The sequence below is a fragment of the Prunus avium genome, chromosome 3 (assembly GCF_965620075.1).
Source record: "Prunus avium chromosome 3, drPruAviu1.hap1.1, whole genome shotgun sequence".
In the NCBI taxonomy this organism is placed as follows: domain Eukaryota; kingdom Viridiplantae; phylum Streptophyta; class Magnoliopsida; order Rosales; family Rosaceae; genus Prunus; species Prunus avium.
In genome coordinates, this window is record NC_142286.1 from 29,736,353 (window position 1) to 29,752,783 (window position 16,431).

A 16,431-nucleotide genomic window follows, 5' to 3' on the forward strand; every position below is an offset into this window, starting at 1 on the left:
TCAACCATTGAGTCTTGATTAGTTAGTGACTGCCTCAAAGGTATACTAGGGTGATAGAGTAAAACTCGGTCTACTACATCAAATTTCCTCCATTTTATGTTTAATTATTCAAATATAAAGCCTTGTGTCTTTGTCCCTATTTGCGACATGAAGAGAGAGCACATCGGTTGACAATGGATGTGAACAAAGTGGATTGAACAGGCAATCATCACCAATTCTAAAGGATATCCCTTGTTGACAAAACACATTATGTTATCAAGTGATAGCTCTTGCCAAGCTTGTTCACAGGGGAAGTTAGTGATTAGACCATCACAACCAAAGGTTGATGTTGAATCCCCATTATTTTTACAGAGAATCTAAAGGGACATTTGTGGGCCTATTCATCCTCCATGTGGACCATTTTGATACTTTATGGTCATGGTTGATGCATCTACTCAATGGTCATATGTTTGCCTTTTGTCCACTCAGAATATGGCATTTGCTAGGCTCTCGGCTCATATAATTAAATTACGAGCCCAATTCCTAGATTATCACATTAAGTCAATCAGACTCGATAATGCTGATGAATTTACATCTCAAACTTTTGATGGCTACTGCATGTCACTAGGCATTGACCTTGAACATCCTGTTCCTCATGTTCATACTCAAAATGGCTGGGCAGAAGCTTTAATTAAGCGTCTTCAATTGATAGCTTGCACTTTGTTAATGAAGACAAAGTTGCCAATTTCTGCTTGGGGACATGCCATTTTACATGCAATATCACTTGTGCGGTTGAGGCCCATTGCCAACAATCAATATTCTCTAGTACAACTCGTGTTGGGTAATCAACCAAACATTTTGCATTTAAGAGGTATTGGTTTTGCAGTTTAAGTGCCCATTGCACCACTGCAACGTACTAAGATGGGCCCTCAACGCAGATTGGGAATTTATGTTGGTTTTGATTCACCATCTATCGTCAGATATATGGAGCCCCTGACGAGTGATATTTTTACCGCACAGTTTGCAGATTGTCATTTTGATGAGACAATTTTCCCACTATTAGGAGGAGAAAAATATATTCTTAAATAACAACAAGGCAAACTTGTTCCTGAAGAACGACGTGAATTATCATGGAATATACCCATTTTGTCTCATCTCGATCCTCATACCGCTCAATGTGAAAACGAAGTGAGAAGGATCGTTCACCTTCAAAGTATTGCAAATCAGATGCCATATGCATTTAATGATGCAACAAAGGTGACAAAACCACATATCCCAACTGCAAATGCACCTGCAAGGATTGATGTCCATAATCGACAAAACAATGTGCCAGCAAATGATTCATCTGTTGCATGCCTGAAGCATGGCAGACCACTAGGCTCAAAGGACTCAGTCCCTCGAAAGAGGAAGTCGATGGCCAAAATGAATCTAAATGAAATAAATGGAGAATCCACAATTCATAATTCAAATGCCCTTGAAGAGGCACAGTTACTTCCTGAAAAGGAAAATGTCATTGGTGAGACAAGGGCCCCTGAAGTGGCAGCGGTATTTGAAAGTCAAGAAATCTCCATAAATTATACATTCACTAATGAATTGTGGAATAGAAACGAGATGATCATCGATGATATATTTGCATTCTCAGTGGCTACTGAGATCATAAAAGAGGATGATACTGAACTGTGCTTTATTGATGAATGCACACAGAGACAAGATTGGCCTAAGTGGAAAGATGCAATCTAGGCGGAATTACATTTTTTGGGGAAAAATGAGTGTTTTTGGACCTATTGTTCCAACTTCACCCAATTTGAACCTTGTAGGTTACAAGTGAGAAAAATGAGATCGCAAGGTATAAAGCGCGACTCGTTGCGCAAGGATTTTCACAAAGGCTTGGAATTGATTATGAGGAAACATACTTTCCAATAATGGACGCAATTACATTCCGTTACTTAATAAGTTTGGCGGTTTCAGAAAAAACTTGAAATGAGACTTATGGATGTCATTACCACATATATGTATGGAGAATTGGATACAGGTACATACGTGAAAGTCCCAGAAGGGCTTAAGTTGCCTGAAGCAGCCAGGAATAAACCACGAGGCATGTTTTCAAGTAAATTGAGAAGATCATTGTATGGGCTAAAACAATCTGGGCGAATGTGGTACAATCGTCTTAGTAAATATTTACTGAAGGAAGGATACACAAATGATCCTATTTGCCCATGTGTGTTTGTTAAGAAATCAAAGTTTGGATTTACGATAGTGACAGTATATGTCAACGATATGAATCTAATTGGAACTCCTGAAGAGCTCCAAAAGACTGCTGATTATCTCAAATGCAAATTTGAGATGAAAGACCTTGGAAAGACAAAATATTGTCTCGTCTTATAGATTACTGGTATTTTGGTGCATCAATCAACTTATACTGAAAAAGTATTGAAGCAGTTTGGCATGGATAAGGCACATCCACTTAGCACTCCAATGGTTGCTCGGTCTTGACACTGAGAATGATCCATATTGTCCAAAAAGAGATGATGAAATGGTCTTTGGTCTAGAAGTACCATACCCTAGTGCAATAGGTGCTTTATTGTACTTAGCACAATGTGCCAGACTAGACATAGCATTTTCAGTAAATTTGTTAGCAAGATACAGCTCTGCTCCAACAAGCCGACATTGGACCGGCATCAAACATATTCTACGATATCTTTGTGGGACAACAAACATGGGCTGATTCTATTCCAGTGAATCGACCAATGCCCAAAGTATTGTTGGATATGCTGATGCAAGATACCTCTCTGATCCACATCAAGGATGCTCACAAACTGGGTATGTGTTTATATGTGGAGGAACTGCAATCTCATGGCGCTCAATGAAACAAACGTTGGTAGCCACATCTTCCAATCACTCAGAAATACTTGCCCTCCATGAAGCCAGTCGTGAATGCATTTTGTTAAGGTCGGTGATCCATCACATCTGAAGCACATGTGCCCTACCCTCAACAACGGACACTCCAACCATCCTAAATGACGACAATGCAGCTTGTATTGCTCAGATCACAGGAGGATACATCAAGGGTGATATGACTAAGCACATATCACCAAAGTTTTTCTACACACATGAGCTTCAGAAGAGTCATGAAATTAAAGTCAGACAAATTCGTTCAAGCGATAACCCGACAAATCTCTTCACCAAATCTTTGCCAAAATGTACATTCCAAAAGCTAGTGCATTGCATCGGATTACGTCAACTCTGCAAGCAATCAAATTGGAGCATGCAAAATCAGGGGGAGCATTCAAGAGTCCTCTAACACAGGACATACACGCATTGTACTCTTTTTCCTTCGACTAGGGTTTTTCCCACTAGGTTTTTCCTAGCAAGATTTTAATGAGGCAACATGAGCGCATTTAACATTACTTTTATGTCCCAAATGAAGTTGTACTCTTTTTCCTTCGCTTAGGTTTTTTCTCACTAGGTTCTTCCAAGCAAAATTTTAATGAGGCAACCAATTAAGAGACATGTGGTCTCTGATCGATGCATAAATTACATATCATTTTGTACCCTTTTAACTTATGATTTGGTTATGTTTTTGAGTTAAACTTGTGCTTTTAATCCTTTTTGTGTTTATCTTTCAGTTCATTGAGCTTTAGGTAATAATGATGGCTTTAGAGAGCATAATTCATGCAATTCAAGCATGTTAAGGCCTAATTTGGATGAATGGATGAAGAGCTTAAAGACAAACTCATTTTGGCTACAGCCCCCTGCCAGTCCAGTTCCGTAGGTCATATTGCAAGCATTGTTTCAACAACCTACATAGCTAGAATGAGGCCACATTCTTCATGAAAGTTGTTCCAATTGGTGTGTACTATAACATATCCAAAATTTAGCCCCATTGGATAAATTTGGAGTCCGTTACCTAGCAAACACAGAACCATGCTCAGGATGGATCTTATCAGCGCGGAAAATGAGTTAGCAATTTGTTTCGGCCTTAACTTCTTCCTCCGACCTTGGATTGGCCCAAATAACATATGGCTGGAAAGAAGACATTCTGAACTTCAATTTAGAGTGCTTAAAGTCCTAATTTGATTAAGAGAAGCCCAAGTTGTAAGCCCTTGAAGTTGCTGGTCATGCTGACCTCAGCATGTGCTGGTTGGATGCTTGGTCATGGTGAGCTAGGTATGAGCTATCATTTCTGGTTGGAAGCTTGGTCATGGTGACATGAAGATGAGCTAGGGCTGCTGGTGGGATCTATTGGTGAAGTGCATCAACCAATTCAAGATTTTCTAATACAAGTGCATCAACCAATTCAAATTTTCTAATACAAGTGCATCAACCATTTCAGATTTTATAAAACAAGTGTTGTATGCATTAGCCATATTGAATTCAGATTTTTCACTTCCTTAGGCCTATAAATAGGGAGGTTCTCTAAGCTTGTAAAAACACCCCAAGGGGGGGAGCTCTCAAACACTTCTCTAGAGCTCCCTTCCCTTCTCTCCCTCAAATTCTCTTAATTTTGCTTTCTAGTTCTCAACTCTAGCTTTCCTTTTTCTTCTTAGTTGTAATTTATTTTTCTTTGTAATGTAAATTCTTTCCTTAAGTTTTCAAGTTGAATTAGTTTCCAAGTTTCAATTATGATTTTTGTTCTTATTCATTATGCTTATAAGTTAATATGCTAGTTTGAATGATTGATCACCATTTAGGCTTGCATGTTAGCTATCTTGGTTTGAATTAAGAGTATACACCATGCTTTAATTCGAATTGAACTATGAATAGGAAGAGTATGTATGGACATTCGACAACAGGGATTAGATACATACTTGGTTGTTTAAAATGTTCTTCTATGCTTAATGGGTTCCTAATGCTTAATTTTAGGTTAGATAACAAATGATCAAATTAGGGAATTAGGAACACAAGGTTATGACCACACACCATGGCTTAATCATACTTTAGCTAGAATCAATCCATTAATCTAAATTGAACTTGGGAACTTATTTGCTTGAGTTACTTTCTTATTTTCTTCCTTCTTTCATGTTCTTTGTTTTTGTTTCTGTTTTGTGTAGGAAAACTGAATTGGATCATTCAATCACCAATCCCTGTGGAATCGACCTCGCACTTACATACGCTAAACTACCAACGGTTCGTGCACTTGCGAGTATCACAAGTTGAGGATGCAGCTTAATCCATTTTGGTGGAGCTGTATCTACGCAACAGTCTCCAAAGGGAGTGTTGTAAAGAAAGTGGTGGAGCCCACATAAAGAAAGGAAGAAAAGAATGAAGCAATTTGTCTGCCATCTTCCCTTGTAACTAACCGAACATCACGGGTGCTTTAGCGTATTTAAAGGCTTCACCTATTCGTTGCTAGACAGTGAGAAGAAGTGAGAAGTGATAACACATTGAGTTGAGAGAAGAAAATAGAGTGAGAAATTTGAGAATTAGTGAGTTTTATCTAAGATGAAATTTTGTTAGTGTAAACACCACAAGAGCAAATACACTTCTACTTTCAATATTCAGTGGTACTTTTCTTACTCTGATTATTTTTATAACACTATTAAAATATTCATTTTGGCTCCACAATAAGAGAGGAGGTAAAAATTTCCTAAAAAATAAGAAGGTAGAAAGTGAATAAGAGATAGACAAATTTCCAATTAATACGAGGAGTAAGTTATTTATGGACCCTAGCAATATAAATTATTTGATATTAAAATAGGTGAGCCGACCGTGTTTTCCTCAAGTCAACAGAATATTAAATATATCAGGCTATTTTGAATGTTCAACTGAATCAATATAAACACTACTCAAAGTATTTGTTTATTTCTAAAATATATTATAAATTGTTAACTTTCTAATAATTACACCAATAACATTCAATTTATAGATTTCTTTCATGGTCATTTTATTTTTTGGTGTGTGTGGATTCCATTCCATCATCCCTTGTTTACATTTTTCATTAGCACTATAAGAAAAATGTCTATTAGTGGCCAACAAATTGGTAACAAAAAATACCAAACGAGCGCTTAGTGGTCAACCAACTTATATATTGGTTGGTCACTGAAACGCAGTCAATTAGTGACCTCTTGGCACTACTTTTCCAACTAAAGTAGAAGAAAAACTGAAGATGGATTTTGCAGAACTGCTCATTTCTTTTTCTTTTTCTTTTTGGGGTAATTTGAATCGTCTCATTTCCAAGACATTTTTGGTGTGAACGTGTCATGTTCTTTGCCGCAAAAACCTGACTTCTTTTTTTACTTTATTTATGTTTTCTCTAAATTGGAAGCCAAACTTTAAGAGTGTTTAGATGGAGAGGCAGCTGGATATTAGTGTTGTCTTGTCATGTCAATATCATATATTTGGACTCTTGACTTTGATATTCTTCTGCAATCTTGGCTTTCTTCTATTCTGTTTTCTGATTATCTACAAGCCAAGCCTCTACGAATCAAGGATGAAGAGCCGACCTCCCTTCACGTCCCCACACGACCACACCCACTTGTCTCCATGCATGTTAGAATTGAGATGCTTTTCATGTATTGTCTGTATGAACGCATTGGTTGAATGGTGGGCCCATGTCAATGTGCGTAAATGAGCTGTAAAATGCAAATTGATCTTTCGTTTGCTTGTTCTACTGTTAAAAAGGATCATAAAGAGATAATGTATTCTAAATTAATATAATCTATATAAGAGGAGGATTCGAACTTGGGTATAAGAGAGCGGAGCTCAATACTCGTAATTAATTGACTTAATCCACATATACTATCGAAGTAGCATTTTTACTCGTAATTAACACCGCCTAGCAAGCGAGTTCCATATATTCTACACTTGAAAAGGGTCATAATCTGGCATCTACACAGACAATGATATATGGATGGATGATGAAAGCTCAGCATTTTATGACATGTACGTACTGTTATGCAAGTTGCTCTCCCATGCATTGCATTCAAACGCGTGGAATTGAATAATACTTTGGATTTGTTTGTCCCGTTGAAGAATATCATCAGCTGGGCACTCCTGTCCTCTTCTGTTCTAACTTCTGTTTGATTAGAAATAATGCAAGTCAACATTATTATAATATGAATGTGCTGCGTCCATTGAAGACTTTGACTGATAAATGAAGTGTGGGGGTTTTCACATTTCCATTATCGTATAGACCGCGTCTGGTGTTATGACGTTGTGGTTCATCGGTTAGCTCGATCTGTTCTACTTTTTTTTTTCCTTTAAAGTTGAGCGTTCCCAACCTCCTTTTTGAGGATTCTTATACTTCGAAATTATTTGCCTATCGATTAAAATTACCATTTTAGCATATATAAAAAAGATTGGATTGCGGTGGATTGGATTAAATAACGCATTATAATCAATTTAATAAGTAGCCTATTTATTAGATTGGTATAGATTAAGCACAAAAAGATCTAGTTCTAGGTCTCACATCATGTATAATTAATTTAATCATCTTTATATATTATTTTCCCCTTGTGGACAAAACAAGAATGTTACTGAATCAGCCACGTTTGTCACCCTGAAGTGAAATTGAAATTGAAACAAGAATCTACGCCACGAATTAAAAGGAAAAAAAAAAGGAGCTCGAATGGAATAGAATACAAGCCTTCATTTCCTCTCTTTGTATTTTAGTTTTTGGGTCAACCAAATTATTTTTAGAAGGAGATGGTGGACAAAAATGCATTCTTAGCAGAAGACAAATTTAACTTCCCAATTGATTTCCAGATCTCATATTGACGTAAATAAACATTTATTATGTATGGTCCTTAGCTCAGTCCACATCTACACGTGTACATTTCAGTAAAGGGCAGCTGGCACACCCATAATAAAATTATATTATCATGATGAGTATTATGTATTGAGCTCATCACAGATATATATCGTTTTGCATCCATATGTGGGCCGAAATTAAGACTTTTTCTTACATATTATTATCACTAAAGTAAAAGCTAGTTGGTTGGTTATTTGTTTAATAATTGGATATGAAGATTCCACTCTTATTCCTTACAATTGATCCATACTGATTTTGTGATTGTGATTTTATAAACTGTAAAGCATGTGTTGATAAATGACTAGTTACCAATTGGAAAGGGTAATTTAATAAGTTACAAAGTTCAATTGAGGATTTTCTTTGAAGGTTCCTATTTCCAGTAATGTTCCATCACACCTTTTCACTTTTGTCATCATGGGTCTAAAAAAACACCCCATATGGAAAATATCAGGAAGATAGAAGCATACATTGCAACAAATAAATTTCCGTTAACTTCCACACGCAAAAGATGTATTGTTTGAAAAGGACAAGTAGTCAAATACCGAACACCAAGTTTATTATGGATTTAACATAATGCACTTGAAACTAAAAACTCCCTCACACACTCTCTTCTTTTACCTTGTCCAATCTCCACCCTTGTATGCCTCTCTCTCTTTCCTTGAGCTTCAAAAGCTGAGAATCAGAGTTTGAACTCAAATATGGGAACTGATGATTTTTCATTTCCAAAGTTGCTTCTTGCATACCTCATATGTTCCACTACATTTTTGTTCTTTGCAACTTTTGGACAGTCAGCCACAGCCACAGCCAAGCTTCACAGTCAGGAAGGTACCTTAAAACTCCAATTTGCAACTTTCCTCACATACCCTTTTGGCAGGAACAGCTTTTGGTTGAACTCATTTCAGCTAAGTTGAGTTGTTCTGCCAATCAAAATGAGTCCCAGGAAATTGGTAATCAACTCAGCTTAGCTGAACTGAGTTCTCATAGTATTCAAGTTTCTTCATTACATTCAATTCATTCCTTTTCCTTGGTTGGTCTTTTGGGAGGAAGTAAAAGAGATTTGGAATCTTGTTTATTATGAACTTGTGATATTTTATTCAAACAAATTAACATTAGAAAGATGTCTATGTATTGGTCCTGTTTTGTTTTCCTGCAGTTTCTTGAAAACCAAATTAACAGGTAATTTGATTTATTCACCCATTTATTTTTTTTGGGTACTTTAATGGCGCAGTGAATGCATTGAAAGAGATAGGGAAAAAGCTGGGGAAGAAAGACTGGGATTTTAGGAAAGATCCATGTACTGGAGAAGGGAATTGGAATGTGTCGATTGAAGGGAGGAGGAAAGGCTTTGAGAGCTCTGTCACGTGTGACTGCACCTTCAACCACAATTCCTCTTGCCACGTCATCAGAATGTACAGTACACCTCTCTCTCTCTCTCTCTCTCTTTTGACTTACAAAATGTTTAGAGTTGACCTGTAATGACAAAAATGTCCTGCGTTATGGCATATTCAAGAACTTGAACATTTCATTTTTTTTATCAAACACTTTTATACCTAGTTTTAAGCTCAACTAGGTAAGTTCATGTTTATTTGACATTCATGAGACTAGTGATGGAATTATTTCACATGGGTTTTATCATTTATGTTGTGATCATTCATGAGAGCTCTTCTAATTTGCTCCGAGGATATATTGCAGAGCTCTAAAGGCCCAGAGTCTACCAGGTACTGTGCCACCAGAATTTTCTAAGCTTCAGCACCTGAAAGAGTTGTAAGCAAAACCAGTTCCTCTCTTATGTTAACTGATTTCCATTTCCATTCTAAAGCATTAGTTTTTCCTTTCCTTATACTAAACCTAGTTGGTGCATCCACTAATCTTTGCAATCCTATTTCTTTTATAGAGACTTGAGTCGAAATTACCTCAATGGTTCTATACCTTCCCAATGGGGTACTATGCGCTTGGTTACGCTGTAAGCGCCCCATTTCTCTTCGGTTACTAATTATTTAATGAACTTGTAATCAACCGAATGCCTTATACTTTGCTATTGAATCTGCAGCTCCTTTATGGGAAACAGATTGTCAGGTCCATTTCCAAAAGTTCTCACCAATATCACCACTCTCAGAAACTTGTATGCTTAATTCTTTCCTTAATTCTCATATTGATGATGACTATGAATAGAGCTGATAACTAGATGCTGGTTGATTAGAAATGAGGCTCTCTATCCTTATTTGTTGAAACTCGACATCAAATCCATATTTCAATGTATTAAAATGGAAAATCCAATGTATCATATCAATAGAAAACTGAAAATATATTTTATAACATCAAATGGTATCTGCCTTAAGTGGCCGGAGCAAATATGTCCTTGATAGTAGTTGAAACTCAGTTAGACTTTGATGGCTCTATACATTGTTTTAAACACCATTTTCAGATGTTATGATCAAAGTAAGCATTACTATATGATTGTATATTACTTACAGGAGCATTGAAGGAAACCACTTTTCGGGACCCATTCCACCGGAAATTGGAAAGTTGATCAAGTTAGAAAAGCTGTAATTTCTCATTACCTTCTTTGTGTACAATCATTTATTGGAAATTCCCACTAATGTGGTCTATTTTGTTTTCACTCTCATTACCATTGACATTATCCTTATTTTTCTTCAGCATTGTATCTTCAAATGCCTTCACTGGAGAATTGCCATTAGCACTAGCAAAGTTGACCGACTTGTCTGATATGTAAGCAAGCATGTGTTCCTTGATCTGTGGGTTTTCAACCTAAATAAATAATCCTTTACTAATACTGATCTAGTTTAACTAAAATGATCTCTGATAAACCTACCTTTAAGATATATACAATATACAGGACATTAGTTTTTGCTCTGGTTACAAGTTCACTGGGATGCCAAAAGCTATACAGATAACAGATTTTAGATTTATTATGTATATGTGAGTGTGATGCATGCATTATCACATCAGGTGCCTGAAAATATATTGATAGTTTTCTAATATCATTGAAATGAATGTCTTTTCCTGGGTTTCTAGCTAAGTTTTGTTTCCATGAAACTTTTAGGAGGATAAGTGACAATAACTTCTCTGGAAAGATACCTGATTTCATCGGAAATTGGACACGGATTTCAAAATTGTAAGCTTCCCCCTTGTAGTTTTCTTACAGCAATCAGAAGCATATATTTTTATGCTTTTGAAAATTTCCACTCTTATGTTGCAGGCTAATCCAGGGTAGCTCTCTTGAGGGGCCTATACCTTCTAGCATATCAGGCTTAACAAGTTTAACTGATCTGTATGCAATTCTATTGCCTTATCTTTCTTTTCTTTCAAACAAGAATGTGAACTTATGGTTTTACCTTTAATGACTTTTAGGAGGATAACCGACTTGAGAGGTACAGAGTCTCCTTTCCCACCATTGAGTAAATTGGAATCCTTGAAAACACTGTAAGTTGAAATCCTAACCAATTTTGCATTTTCCTTCTACTTTGCAAATTGAGCTCATAGGTAGTTAAATGTTTTTAATGCAGGATACTGAGGAATTGCTTGATATACGGAGTGATCCCAGCTTATATTGGGGATATGAAAAGTTTGAAAAACCTGTAAGCACTTAAAACAAATGAATTTCTGACTTCCCATCATTCATTTTTTTCTTTTGTTGGAGATACTAATCTGCATTTTTTTTTTTGTAATCAATACAGAGACCTCAGCTACAATGAGCTGACCGGTGAAATACCTGCATCTTTTGTCCAACTAGCAAAAGTTGACTACACGTAAGCCGATTTCTAGATAATATTTTCATCTTCACACAAACTTATTCTCATTAACTTTTTTCACTCTAGGTATTTGACAGGAAACCAGCTTACTGGAACTGTACCTGGATGGGTCCCAGGAAGAAACAATATTGTGTATGTAATACAAAACTGCAGGAGCTATCTTGTTTTGCTTAGAAGATTACTTTTTGATTTGATTAGTTGAAATTTTGTATACAGGGATTTATCGTACAACAACTTCACTTGGGAAAGCTCAAGTCCTAATGAATGTCCTAGAGGGAGTGTGTGAGTATGATACATGCTATTATCTTTCTCTTACATTTTTTAACCAACTACTTTGTAGAATGATAAAACAATGCTTTGGTGCTTTGTTGCAGAAACTTAGTAGAGAGTTACTCCTCGTCAGCTGATAAATCGTACGATTTCTTTCTCGTCAGCTGATAAGAAAATTTTGTTGCTTCCTATGGTTTCTGATTGAGGCTCCAGCCTTTTAATCGGATTTATCTTCATGATATAATCTCACATTTCTTCCTTGTTGCAGAAGTAGAATCCAACCATGCCTGCAAAGAAATTTTCCATGTCATGTTTCGAAAAATCAACGTAAGAATATCAATTGGTCTCAAGCTTGACCTGCGGCTTTATGATTCAGTTCATCTATTTGCATGTCAATATGAATTAATCCTTTCTTCCCTTGTACTTTACCTCAGAAAAACAATGAAAAAGAATAGAAAAAATTGAAAAGTAAAAGAAAACTAGGGATGAGGTGATAAGAAATTTAAGTCTCAACTTCTTTTGATCTGTCCTGATGGATAACAGGTAAATATTCCTTGCATATCAACTGTGGTGGAAAGGAAGTAAATATTGGTGGCAACAGGTATGAAGCTGATAGAGAACAAAAAGGTGCTTCCATGTATTACATGGGTCAGAACTGGGCTCTCAGCAGCACAGGGAACGTCATGGACAATGATATTGATTCAGATATCTACATTGAAACCAACAAGTCTGCACTTTCAAAAAATGTCTCTATGCTCGATTCAGAACTGTACACGACTGCACGTGGATCTCCCATCTCTCTCACATACTATGGACTCTGTCTCGTAAATGGAGACTACACTGTCAAACTCCACTTTGCTGAGATTGTTTTTACTAATGATAGAACATTTAACAGCCTTGGGAAGCGTATATTTGATGTCTACATCCAGGTAAATAAATCACACCAGATAAACAATGGAGACTCAATCCTATTACTAATATGTACTTATTTATTTATTTATTTGGTATAAAGGATAAGCTGGTGCTGAAAGATTTCAACATAGAAAGTGAAGCTGGTGGTGCTGGCAAGCCCATTGTAAAGAATTTCACTGCAGTTGTTTCGAGTCATACATTAAAGATCCATTTTTACTGGGCTGGAAAAGGGACAACAGGTATCCCAGACAGAGGAGTTTATGGCCCTCTCATATCTGCTATATCAGTAGATCCAAGTAAGTACTTCTAAAATGCACTCTCGCCATGCATTTTTCCTATTCGAACAGTCTAAGCATTAGAACTTACTCGTTGTTGATGCTTTCAACAATGCAATATAACTGTGCTTAGGAGTTACATCTGGTTCTGGCCAACTCCTATTGATAATTCCACATGAATTATTACACTAGAGACTACATGACAGCTTTTAGTCTACGTTAGCTAAGTTGAGAAGCAAATCTATATATGCTGGTCCCATGCATAACACTAAAAAGAAAAAGGAAGTGAGGGATGACGTAATAGGTTACTGAGAAAGCTTTACGGATTGGCCTTCAATCATATAGTGAAGAGTCTTAAGTTTTAAGTTTTTCTGTACAAAAACATGTTTAATATTTTCATGGAATACATGAGTTAATTAAGGTAAAATTGTTGCAGACTTCGAACCTCCCTCAGTTGAGGGCAACAAGAATCACATCGTTATAGCAGTTGGGACAGTGGCTGCAGCACTACTTCTTCTGCTTCTGGTCTTAGGAATCTTGAGGAGAAAGGGTTGTTTGGGAGGAAAGATCTCTGCAGATAAAGGTCTGATTTTCTATTTCATAACAAAACATGTTTAATTTTCTTCTTAATGTATCTCTTGTTCTCTCCCTAATTTCTCAACAACTCATGTTTGGTGAGCAGATTTACTGGTGTATCTTTGTTATAACAAGAAACGGTTTTAATTAATATTCTTCTCTTAACTGACTTTCAAGCAGAGCTCAGAGATTTAGATCTTCAAACAGGATTATATACTTTAAGACAGATAAAGGCTGCAACAAAAAACTTTGATGCAGCAAACAAACTCGGGGAGGGCGGCTTTGGTTCAGTCTACAAGGTAATTTTTGTTTCTTTATGTTTATCTCTTTTTTTTTTTTTTTTTTTTTTTTTTTTTCTGGTTTATTCTAAATGTTCTTAGATGAGTAGGTTGCCTCAGATGAAAAAGAAACATTTAAAAAATGAAAAGCCTAAGAAATGAAGGAATGCATTCTACAAGAAATTGGAGAAACTACAAACATCTACTATTCAATTGGCATCACAGCAATGAATTTACATGAAAAGCTTTTCAAAAGTAACTTCTCAAATTAACTTGATTCTCGTACAATTTCTGATATGACAAGCTGGTAGTGTATGGAATGTGGAGGCTTAAAAGACAGCTAAATCATCCAAAGAGATGGAGTTTTAAGCCAAAACTAAACCTTTTAGCAGTCAATATGAGCATGTGTGCAATACACAACCAGAAATTGCTGATCTTCTTTTGCTTTCTGAATAGGGTCTGTTATCAGATGGCACAGTAATTGCAGTGAAGCAGCTCTCTTCGAAATCAAAGCAAGGAAATCGCGAATTCGTGAATGAAATAGGCATGATTTCTGCCCTGAAACATCCGAACCTTGTGAAGCTGTATGGATGTTGTGTTGAAGGGAACCAGATGCTTTTAATTTATGAGTACATGGAAAATAACTGCGTATCACGTGCTCTTTTTGGTGAGAATAGTAACATTAAATTGTTTAGGATTAGCATACCATTTAAACAAAAGGCAGGATTGACTCTAAGTATGAAGTAGATTGAGTCTGATTCGGATCATATACAGGAAGCGACCCCGCTTGCAGATTGAAACTGGACTGGCCTACCAGGAAGAAGATTTGCATAGGTATTGCCAGAGGTTTGGCCTATCTCCATGAAGAGTCGATACTAAAGATAGTGCATCGCGATATCAAGACAAGCAATGTGCTGCTTGACAAGGACTTTAATGCTAAAATTTCTGATTTTGGCTTGGCAAAGCTTAATGAAGATGACAACACCCACATCAGCACGCGGATTGCTGGAACTATGTAAGTTTTTGTAGAAGGAACTTAATACACTATCAACTCTTTTCTCTCATTAAATTAAGTAAAATATAACCTATGACATGAGTCTCTGGCACTGTCTTCATGAGGTGGAGCAGAAATTTACATGTTATTGCCCTTCAAGATAGAAACTTTATTCTTTTTTGGTAATTTATTTTGGCCCTTCAACTTTGCAGTGGTTATATGGCTCCTGAGTATGCAATGCGTGGTTACTTAACCGACAAAGCAGATGTTTATAGCTTTGGAGTCGTCGCATTGGAAATCGTTAGCGGAAAGAGCAACACAAACTACAGGCCAAAGGAGGAGTTTGTCTACCTTCTTGACTGGGTAACAAAACACTTCCAAAACAATTGTTCCCTTTTCTTCTCTCAGATATCTTCAAGTCCATCACAACCAACTCCGTACCTTGCAAACCTAGAATGTTGAGATGAATTTTCTCAGTAAAGCATTCTTCACTGAATGGCGAAATTCAGCTTATGAAAATCTTTCCCATGTTTCTCCAATCAATTCAGCTTTGCCACTTGCTTCTTTGCATCTCATACTATATGTCTTCTTAACTCTGTAGTGTTTGTTACATTTATTCTGTCTCAAAGTTGTGCTTCTTTTCAGGCTTATGTGTTGCAAGAGAGAGGGAGTCTATTGGAGTTGGTTGATCCAGCCTTGGGTTCAGAATATTCATCAGAGGAGACAATGCTGATGCTAAATGTTGCTCTCATGTGCACCAATGCATCTCCCACTCTTAGGCCTACAATGCCCCAAGTAGTGAGCATGCTTGAAGGCAGAACAGAAGTTCAAGACCTGCTTTCTGATCCCGGCTTTTCGGCCATCAATTCCAAAGTCAGGGCCATTAGAAATCACTTCTGGCAAAATCCAAGTTGTACACAAAGCATGTCAACCAACGGTCCGAGAACTGATACCTCTGGTAATTCATACATTGAAACAGAAGAGAGTGGCCGTCTTTTAAGAGTTGGTTCTGTAACTTCAGTTAAATCTGAAGAGTAAATTGTACATCAGAATGGCAAGTATTGTTTATAGGTTCTGGATGTGCCATATATAGCAAATTTTGGCCTCCAACCGCATAAAAATGTACAGTCGAAATATAAGGCTACATATTCCATTTTTATGGCTCTGGATTCCTGTGCTTTGGAAGTTTGTTTCTATTACTTTGTGTAGCAGTTGGGAGGATTCCGAGCTTCTGTATTTAGGCTTTCCGCATTTACTTGCATTTCGACTAATTTAAGCCACTCAAACAATCTAACCGCTTTAAACATGACAAGTCATATTTTATTTATTTATTATTTCCAAAACCCATTTAAACACTAACTTAACGCCATTGACGTTTACATCTTGTTTTTCTTTTTTTTCTCTCCCCGAGCATACTTCTCTGGCAGGAAGAGAGGGAAGAGAGCATGAACTGGAAGAGAAAAATTAAAGGGAAAAACAGAAAGAAGAAGAAGAAGAAGAGAGCACGAACAGGAAGAAAAAAAATTAAAGAAAAAACAGAAAGAATAAGTATGCTCGCGGGAGAGGAAAAAAAAACACGCTCTAAACCCTTAACGGCATTAAGGTTAGGGCATAAATGGGTTTT

General features: G+C 36.7%; 1 protein-coding gene across 2 annotated transcripts; it reads left to right on the forward strand.

Moving 5' to 3' along the window:
• The first annotated feature begins 8,291 nt into the window (after window positions 1–8,291).
• Window positions 8,292–16,003, forward strand: LOC110744483 (Leucine-rich repeat transmembrane protein kinase). Of its 2 annotated transcripts, none has more exons than XM_021944462.2 (24): window positions 8,292–8,554; window positions 8,958–9,138; window positions 9,422–9,493; window positions 9,624–9,692; window positions 9,780–9,851; window positions 10,204–10,275; window positions 10,388–10,459; window positions 10,794–10,865; window positions 10,950–11,021; window positions 11,102–11,173; window positions 11,257–11,328; window positions 11,428–11,499; window positions 11,569–11,634; window positions 11,719–11,784; window positions 11,877–11,915; window positions 12,041–12,099; window positions 12,316–12,701; window positions 12,785–12,980; window positions 13,396–13,542; window positions 13,716–13,834; window positions 14,270–14,480; window positions 14,588–14,828; window positions 15,020–15,170; window positions 15,453–16,003. In XM_021944462.2, exons 1-24 carry the CDS (start codon window positions 8,428–8,430, stop codon window positions 15,843–15,845), a joined length of 3,099 nt encoding a protein of 1,032 aa, XP_021800154.1. In that variant the 5' UTR covers window positions 8,292–8,427; the 3' UTR covers window positions 15,846–16,003. The 2 variants fall into 2 exon arrangements, with proteins under 2 accessions (XP_021800154.1, XP_021800153.1); XM_021944461.2 differs by having other exon boundaries at window positions 8,299–8,676.
• The last annotated feature ends 428 nt before the right edge of the window (window positions 16,004–16,431 follow it).

What these genes read in the sequence shown, in the direction of transcription:
- LOC110744483 (XM_021944461.2), top strand. Translation starts at nt 8,478, where the DNA reads ATGTTCCACTACATTTTTGTTCTTTGCAACTTTTGGACAGTCAGCCAC. An exon ending in TCCTCGTCAGCTGATAAATC is followed by an intron (nt 11,916 to 12,040) that starts GTACGATTTCTT and finishes TCCTTGTTGCAG; the next exon opens with AAGTAGAATCCAACCATGCC. An exon ending in ACGCGGATTGCTGGAACTAT is followed by an intron (nt 14,829 to 15,019) that starts GTAAGTTTTTGT and finishes TCAACTTTGCAG; the next exon opens with TGGTTATATGGCTCCTGAGT.